The sequence below is a fragment of the Miniopterus natalensis genome, chromosome 4 (assembly GCF_054644295.1).
Source record: "Miniopterus natalensis isolate mMinNat1 chromosome 4, mMinNat1.hap1, whole genome shotgun sequence".
NCBI lineage: Eukaryota > Metazoa > Chordata > Mammalia > Chiroptera > Miniopteridae > Miniopterus > Miniopterus natalensis.
This window is the reverse complement of record NC_142084.1, coordinates 94,193,534-94,202,343: the sequence shown is the minus strand read 5'-3', so window position 1 is coordinate 94,202,343 and position 8,810 is coordinate 94,193,534. Positions and strand designations below refer to the sequence as shown.

Below are 8,810 nucleotides of genomic sequence, written 5' to 3'. Positions count from 1 at the left end.
GTGCCCTGATCAGAAATCGAACTTCAAGTGTCCTCCTGACAGCCAATCGGAACCAAATTGGATTTAGTGCATTTCACAATTTTTGTTGGACACATTTGTGGATTAAGGGAACAAATTAAGTCCATGTTTTTATTTGACATCGTCAAAAATATGACATGCAGACTGGAAATGGGCCTTCCTGGTCTTGGAATAATTTCAATGGAGCCCGACTCTGCTTCTCAAGGGTATTTTTTATAAAACCTGATTCTCACAAAGATCTTTGGGAAGCCTGGTCCCTCTTACCTGAGACCTGGGTTTAGGCTGGGCCGCAGCACCCAAACCTGAGATGTGATTCTAGCGGGAAGGGCCCCTCTCTGCACCCACCCATCACTCATCTCCCTTTGGTTTTCCCCACGATGTCCCCTGACCATAGCTTAGTTATTTTAAGTTCCAGCATTTTTCTATAACCGGACAGCTTTCCACACGAGAGCCAACTTAAGCACCCTATCGATTCTCTGCACTCTCAGGCAGGCCAATAAATAGATGGCTCATTTGGCAATTAGTTAGGTGCCTTTGGCACTTTGCCTAATGGAATTTAAAACAATGTAGCTATTTCATTTTCCCATCTTTGTTTCTTGGCTTCCCGGTAGAAAGACAGGCTATAAGTGGGCAGGGGACTTCTGCTTCTCTCTCTCTCTCTGTACCTGACACGTAGTTGCATGCAACGAATATTTACTGTCCTGTAAACTTAATTGGTATGTGATTACTTAACAATAAAATGAGAACTTTTTGAGAGAGAGAAGACATTATCTTGGCTGGGCTTTGTAAAGGGTGGACTGCAAAGCCCTCTGGGCTAGTGTGAGGGCTTCGAGGCCAAACAGCCTGGGCTTGAATCCTGGATCCCCACCTACTGATTATACGATCTTAACAATGATGCAATCTCTCCATGCCTCAGTTTCCCCCTCGGTAAACTGGAGGTGACAATAGCACTTGGTCAAGCCCCAGAAACAGGAACGCAGGAAGCATTCTCTAAATATCAGCTGTCACAATTTTATGACTTCCCCTCCCCCAATAATCCTTATATTCTTAAGAAATACACATGGCTAATACATAGGCGGACTTTACCGAATCCAACTTTTGTCTAGATGATCACATTCTTATCTCTAAAACATGTATTATCTGAATGATTGTGGGTTTCCCCCTATTCTCTAAGTTGAAGGAACAGGAAAGAAGCTGACCCCAAGCAATAAAACAAAATAAAATGCAGAATGAATCGGTGTTAACAAAAGAGCCCGAGGGAGCAGTAGGGAGGCTGCCAAATAGATCTATTAATTAAAAGAGAGATAGGGGAGAAAACCATCAATTAAAATTAATTAAAAGTTTTTGTTTGTGATGCTGACCTCATGCTCCAGGTGCCTCAAACATTAGATAATGAACCGTCCTGACATTTCTCCAGCTGGCCACGTGCCCCTGAACAAGACCAGGCCTGTCTCTTCCATCTGGCCCTCCTGGGTTACTTGGGTCAGGACCTGAATCATGGCTCAGGCTCCTCTCCTCTGGAAAGGGAGCAAGTCCCCAGGCCTGGGGAACGGCCCTGTGGCCCCCTCTCCCTCAGTCCCAGCCATCAGCGCCTGCTGGCCGCGCTCTCAGACGGCATCTCAATTCTCCGCCCTTGGCCCTGCTCCGAGCCTCGGCGTCTCCCTGGAGGCTGCAGTGGCCTGCTACTCGGTCCCCTCGGTTCCGCTCTTACACAACTGCCTTGTCTTGTCTTTTCGACTTGCTTTTTGTTCCCCCCCCCAGCCTGCAAACTTCTCACTCACCAGGGGCTGCACACGCGTGGAAAGGAAGGAGCTGGAGCTGCCTCCTCAATGTTCTGCTCTCACATCGATGTTTCTTTTTTTCTCTCTCTCCCTCTCCTTTCCTCTCTCTAAAAATCAATAAAAATATGTTTAGCTGTATTTTATATGTAATATAAAATATGCCATATATGTAATCTAGTGTATAAATATAACATGAACACATATATACTATCAGGTACCTACTATATTCCAGACACGCTCTCTCTATGGAGGTTCAGTCCTCACTGTAACCCTGTGAGTCAGTTTGTTTCCCTGATTCTTACTAATTAGGCAATTCCACCGAGATGTTAAGCAGTTTGGCAGGACGTCTCGGGTAAGTGGGAGGGAAGGCTCCTGACCCGTGGCTGACTCCGAAGCCCGCAGTGATCCCCCAGGGCCAGAGTCCTGGACGTGGGAGGACATCTCGGCTGAGCCCCGGTGTCCTCCTGGTGCGTTTTAGTTAGGAGCCAGCAGCGGCACCGACAGCATTCTTAGTGTCACGACTATTTTATTTTTTTGCCTGCCTTGAACTTCAAGTGTCACAGCTTAGCCCCACTTCGAGCAGCCTGGCAAGCCTTCCCCCATCTCCTTGGCCTCTCCCCGGGGTCCCAGCCCCGGCCCCTCACAGGTGATTTCTGAAGGTGGAGCAGGCTGCCTCGGGGTGCCCCTCTCCCAGAAGGACATCCAGCCACTCTTCCAGGTCCCGTACCAGCTGCTCCAGATCGCGCACCTCTTTCTCAAGCTTTTCTAAGAAAACTTGCAAGTTCTCCTTCAACCAAATCCTGATGACCTTGATCGGCTGTTTGGAGGGATCATTGGTCTTGTACTCAGACCCCTGAAAGGCAGACACCAAAGTTACATCTTGAGCTTTTTCATGTAAGACCCTTTGCCACTGGCTTAGAAAACTTCCCTGAGCCTTTGCACGTGCTACCCTTTCTGCTTGGAATACCCTTCCCCACTGTCTCAAGCTCCTATCTATCCTTCAAAACCCAGGTCACCCACGACACCTCTAGGAAGCCTTCCCAGATTTCCTCAGCCAAGCTTAACATCCCTTCCGTACCTTCCTGAATGTTACCTGGGAAGCCACCGGATTCTGGGGGTATTTACATTCTCTGATCCTTTCTGACACCTCCCAGCTTCTTCCTGAAACAGGCACAAACACACCTCTTCATAAGGGCAAACGGGTGGCAGTCGACTTAACATAGCTGGTCACCCGGTGGGATGAAGGGTGGCGGGAGAAGGCAGGCACTGCGACCACCTTGGCATGTAACCGTCTCCGGAACACCCCCTGCGACTGTGTGGACTCGGCTTCTCCTTCCTCAGATTCCAGAAGGCTCACCTGATATCCCGGTGCCCACGTACAGCACCAAGACCAGCAACGCCAGCAGCGTCTGGGGGCAAGGGGAGGAGGAGGAGGTAAATGCTGGGGCCGGTGGGCATCTGCTTCTCCCGAGGGTGGGCGCGGGACAGCAAGGGGATCGGATGGGCTGTAGAGCTTAACTTTTCTCTAGTTCTCCAAGTCAGGGCTTCCTCCAGACCCCCCGCATTGCAGAAGGAAGCTGCGTGGCAGCCAGCGGGCAGTCCCCGGAGATTTCCCTCTTCTCCCTGCTGAGGGTAGGGCCCACCTCTGCGCATCCCTTGCCTCTTACATCTTTTGTTTGAAAGGATCTTTAAACGGAATCAGCTTCAGCGCTGGCCGGTGTGGCTCAGTGGTCAGAGCATCGGCCCGTGCACCAGAGGGTCGCGGGTTTGATTGCTGGTCCAGGGCGCACACCTGGGTTGCAGGTTCGATCCCAGCCCCAGTGAGGGTGCGTGCAGGAGGCGGCCGATCACCGCGTCTTTCTCACGCGGAGGGTCTGTCTTTCTCTCTCTTCCTCCCACCCTTCACCCCCGTCTACTCTCTCTAAATAAAGAAAAAGGAAGCAACTTTGCCACAGTATGATTTACATACAGAAAAATGATGTCTTTTAAACGTAGTTTAGTGAGTTTTGGCAAACGTTTATACCTGTGGACTCCCACCCCTAGAAGGAACAGCTCTATCCTTCTAGAAAGTTCCCTCATGCTTTTTTGCAGTCAGCTCCCTCCTTCCCTCTGGCGCAGGAAATTCAGACACCCCTGCTTTCACAGACCGGGTGAGTTGAGACAGTGACGGGGTCCGGGGCGAGCAAGAGGAACAGAGGATTAGGTGCACCCAGCACTGACTGCCGCTGACTTTCCCGGCTCGCTGCCTGTGGACGGGGCCCGATTGCATGTGACTCCAGACCGCACATTTCTTGCGTACCCGAGTTTGTGAGGCAAGCCTTAGACCCGCCACCACAACAAAGGACATAAAGGGTTGGCATCACTGCCTCTCCCCCGGGCAGTTTCCTTTGTATAGACCAGCAGCTCTATTCTTCTTATTAACTTCAAAAATAAAAATAAATTATGTTGCTTACAACGTGGCCGAGCCTCGCAGACACACTGATGAGTGAGAGAAGCCAGACACGAAGGTGCGCACTGACTTCATCCCCGTGAAATTCTAGAACACACGCAACTCATCTGTGATGACAGAAGTCAGGACTGTGGCTACGGGCGGGGCGCTAGCCGCGAGGGGGCCCCCGGAGCCAGCTGGGGCCCCGAATGTTCTGTAGCTTGGTCCGCCCGCCCGGTGGCCGCCCGTGTGCGTAGGCCCGGTATGAAAGTTACTGCCCTGCGCACCTAAGACTGGGGTGCTTTTCCTCTTCTCCAGTGTCCCCTGGGAATCTTTCTAAGACACACAGAATCGCCCTGTTCTGTGCAATGGCCGGTGAGTGGGCTGAATGCGCTTCCATTTCTTGGACCACTCCTCTGGCCACGCGCTTTGCAGGCTGAGGTTTCCCACGGCGCGCTCGCTGCTCGGTTTCTGTTTCGTGTTCCATGGAAGCGAAGGTGGGGAGTAGGGACTAGGGTTCAGTTTTAGTCCTTCTCTTTGAGCTGTCTTAGGCTTGAGCCAAATCACTTCTTCTCGCCAAGCCTCAGTTTCTTTACCTGCAGAATGGATTTTGAAATCTACCGCTTTCAAAAAGGAGGGGCGGGGCTCTGATTTGAGAAATGCCATGGTAAACAAAATTAAGTGAATTTCCTTGCTGCAGGACTTCTCAGAGCCTTCATTATTTGAATGAGCAGTGTAAATCTCCAAGAAGGGACAAGGGTATCGGCGTTCCGCAGACCACAGAGCTCTTTTAATGATCCTTCTAAAAGGAGCATTCCTGGGGGTTGGTATTTGTGGAACACTTTTTAGGAAAAGCTGCAGCATGAGGGGAACCCCTCCAGCCCCCATCCTGCTGTGAGGCCCAGCGTAAAGGAGTTAGTGGCGCGTAAGGGAGGTACAGTAAGTGAGCAAGTGAACAAGTCTTCTGAACACATATGTAGATCAGTCATCCATCGCTCTGTTTAAAACCTTTCAATGGCTTCTCATTAACCTCAGAATAAAATCTCATCCTTCTGTTGTGTGTGAGGCTCAGCTGACCTTCCAACCTCCTTTATATCCCTCCTTCACTTCTCCACCCAGGAGGCCGTGGAGCGCAGGGTCACCTTGCTAAGGGTTCTGGAATCAGATGGGCTTGGTTTCAGATCCCAGCATATCCTGGCTCTATGGCCTTTTTGCCATTCTGAGCCTCAGTTTACCCATCTGTGAATGAGGCCCGCAGCAGCTGCCTCTCAGGAATGTGGAGGTGGAAGCGCCAGACTGGGGACGGTCAGTGTTAGCGTTTTCCATTTTGACAAAGATCCCAGGAGAGGTTTGAATTTCAGTCCTAGAACAAATGCTCCAAGAGCGCTCCAATTGGGGCTGTTATCCTATTTATTTCAGTTCGTTCATTCATTCATTCAGTACTTATGCACCAAGCACCACTCTAGGCACTAGAGATAGAGCAGGAACTAAACTAAAACCCCAGCCTGGTGCCCATGTTGTCTGCGGGAAGCGCCTGAGCCCCTGCGCGGGGTGCCACTAGGCCAGGCTCCAGGGAGGCTCAAGCTGGCAGCCTGTTCCTGACCTTGAGGGCCTGACAGTCTGTCTGTCTGGGAGCCAGACGGGAGGAGAGCTGGGTAGACCTGGTCTGGCCTCACCTGCTTCTTGTCCTCACAGTGACTCTCCCTTCTGGGTTCGAACAGCTCTGTGGCCTCTCGCCCCCTGCTATCCACCTGTTGGATCGCCATGGCCTCGGTCAGGCTTCCCGGGTGGGACGAAGTCCCCACACCTGACAGGCAGATAGGCACCTCCCCAACATCCTCTGGTCACCAGGCATCCCTCAAGCAATGAGTTCTGATGTCACAGAAGGTGAGGGACAGTGAGGTGCCCACCTTGTCACCACCCTGATTTTTAGCCCTGCCCTTCACATTTCCCCCCTGCATAAAAATGTAAAAAAAACACCAGGAAGAAATGCATCAGAAGACGGTATTTCAGCGTGACATTTTTTCTGATTTCCCCCCTATATTTTCAGGATTTTAATAAAATATGAGTTTTTAAATACAAAACAATAAAAGCTATTTTTAATTGAAAATTTTATTGATATAATTGTAGATTCACGTCAGTGGTAAGAAAAAAATATAGGAGATCTTGTGTACCCTTTAACTACTTTCCTCCAAGGGCAGTGTCGCAGTAGTGCAGTATCACAACTGGGATATTGCTACCGATACAACTTATCAGTCTTGTTCAGATCTGTTGTCCTCATTTGTGTGTGTATTTAATTCCAAATAATTTCATCGCATAGGTAGGTCTGTGTATTCACACTACAGTCAAATCCAGAATTCCAGACCTGGAGGTCCTTGTGTTACCCTTTGATGCCCGCCGCCTCCCTCTGACCCCCGCCCCCCGTGCCTAACTCCTGGCAACCACTGGTCTGTTCTCCATTTCTAAAATGTTATCTTTTTAAAAATACCATATCAATAGAATCAAATAGCATGTGGGTTTTGGAGATTGGCTATTTTTGTACTTAGAATTCCCCGGCGACCCATCCAGACTGTTGCACGCATCAGTAGTTTGTTCCTCTTCGTGGCTGCGTAGTACTCCATGGTATATATGTACCACAGCTTGTTTAACCATTCGCCTACCCAAGGACATCTGGCTGTTTCCAGTTTTTGACCCTTATGAATAAAGCTGACATGGACATTCTTATTCAGGATTTTGTGTAAACCTCGGTTTGCATTTCTCTGGGATGCCTAAGAGGGCAATTGCTGGGTTGTATGGTAATTGCCTGGTAGTTTGGTAAGAAGCTGTCGAACTCTTTTCCAGGATGGCTGTACCATTTTACACTCCCATCAGCAGCATATGAGTGATTTGGTTTCTTCTCACTCTCATCAGCACTTGGTGTTTTTGTTATTTTTTATTTTAGATATTTTGATAGGTATATAGTGATTTTACTTTGCATTTCCCTGATAGCTAATAATGTTAAACATCTTTTCGTGCTTATTTGCCACTGTATTTCCTATGAAATGTCTGTTTATGTCTCCTGCCCATGTTCTAATTGGATTATTTTTATCACAATTGAGTTGTGTGAGTCCTTTATATATCCTTTTTGGGATAGATGCTTTGTAAATATTTTCTTTCCTTCTGTAGCTTGTCTCTTCATCCCCTTCACGTGGACTTTTGCAAAGAAAAGTTTTCATTTTGATGAGGTCCAATTTATCAATATTTTCTTTTGTGTTGTGTGTGTGTGTGTGTGTATCATTTAAGAACTTTGTGCCTAACCCTAGAAACAGAAAACTTTTCTCCTATTTTAAAAATGTTTTATAGTTTTATACTTTACAGTCCAGTCCATGATCTGTTAGGAGTTAATCTTTGTATCAGGTGTGAGGTTTGTATCAAGGGTCATTTTTCTGGCCTGTGTATGTCCAGTTGCTCCAGCACCATTTGTTGAAAACTCTACCCTTCCTCCTTGAATTGCTCTGGCGCCTTTGTCGAGTTGAGCATAGTTGTGTGGGCTTATCAAATGGGCACTCTACTCTGTTCATTCCTCTATGGATTGCTCCCTGCACCGATAACGCACTATCTGGATATTGAGTAGAGTGATTTTTCCCACTTTGTTCTCTGCCAAGATTGTTTCAGCACTCCTAGGGCCCACTCCTTTCCCTTTTCCTTTCCAAACTTTAGAATAAGGTATCTGTGTCTGCAAAAACCCTCGCTGGCAGGGATTTTGCTAGGAGCGGCATTAAACCCGCAGATCACTTTGGGGATAATTGACATCTTGACTACGTGTGTCTTCCACTCCATGAACACACTGCACCTCCCCATTTATTTAGGTCCCCTTTGTTTGCTTTAATCAGCATGATGTCATTTTCAGCATACAGCTCCTGCATGGTTTTTTAAGTGTATAATAGATATTTCATTTCCTCTGACTTCCCTCATAGTTTAAAAGCCCTCATCTAACAAACAAGTTTCACGGGTTAAGAAATCAATAATTTTTATGCATTAACTTTCTCAAAGTTACACATCACAGCTTCTGGTTACCTTTATTTATTGAGCATCTACCAGACTTGGCATTTCACTGGTTTACTTATGTCTTCTCTAGGCCATGAGTCTCCTAGTAGTTGGAAACGGAATCTGTTTTACTGTCCATTGTATCTCGGATGCCCGTTGGGCAGCCCATTTCACACTAAATGTTCAGTGAAAAGATTTGTGGAATGGATGAGTGATAAGCAGCTTCACACTGTGGGCCGTGAGAGGCCATGACCTCTGTCCGGTGAACACACTTCTGTATTCACAGTCCGTGGCCCAGTGACTGTGGAGTGAGTAAAGCAGGTGTATGATTTTAATTTTACAGTGAAGGAGCTGAGGCCTGGGCACCAGCCATGGTCGCTGTTGTGTACTGAGCCGGGCCCCATGCCCAGTGCTTTCCGTACATGATCTCATTTAACCATGGGGACTGCCCCGCAAGGTCGGTGCTGTCCATCTCTCTGACTGGATACTACTCCCTTTATTCAAGTCAGACACCCTCCCAGGAATCTGAGTTCAGGTTCATTTAACTCCAGACCCTT

General features: G+C 48.2%; 1 protein-coding gene across 1 annotated transcript; it reads right to left on the bottom strand.

The window, feature by feature from the left end:
* Positions 1-2,439: 2,439 nt before the first annotated feature.
* On the bottom strand, positions 2,440-5,993 carry SMIM23 (small integral membrane protein 23). The gene is made up of 4 exons (XM_016211248.1): positions 5,904-5,993; positions 3,157-3,208; positions 2,893-2,960; positions 2,440-2,652 (listed from the first exon to the last, which is right to left on the bottom strand). Exons 1-4 carry the CDS (start codon positions 5,991-5,993, stop codon positions 2,440-2,442), a joined length of 423 nt encoding a protein of 140 aa, XP_016066734.1.
* Positions 5,994-8,810: the final 2,817 nt, after the last annotated feature.

Bases quoted from the DNA above. Each gene is read 5' to 3' on its own strand.
- SMIM23 (XM_016211248.1), bottom strand. From the start codon at position 5,993: ATGGCGATCCAACAGGTGGATAGCAGGGGGCGAGAGGCCACAGAGCTG. The intron at 2,961-3,156 runs GTGAGCCTTCTG...TGCCTGTTTCAG, and splicing joins CGTGGGCACCGGGATATCAG to GAAGAAGCTGGGAGGTGTCA. The intron at 2,653-2,892 runs GTAACATTCAGG...TCTGCCTTTCAG, and splicing joins AGAATCCGGTGGCTTCCCAG to GGGTCTGAGTACAAGACCAA.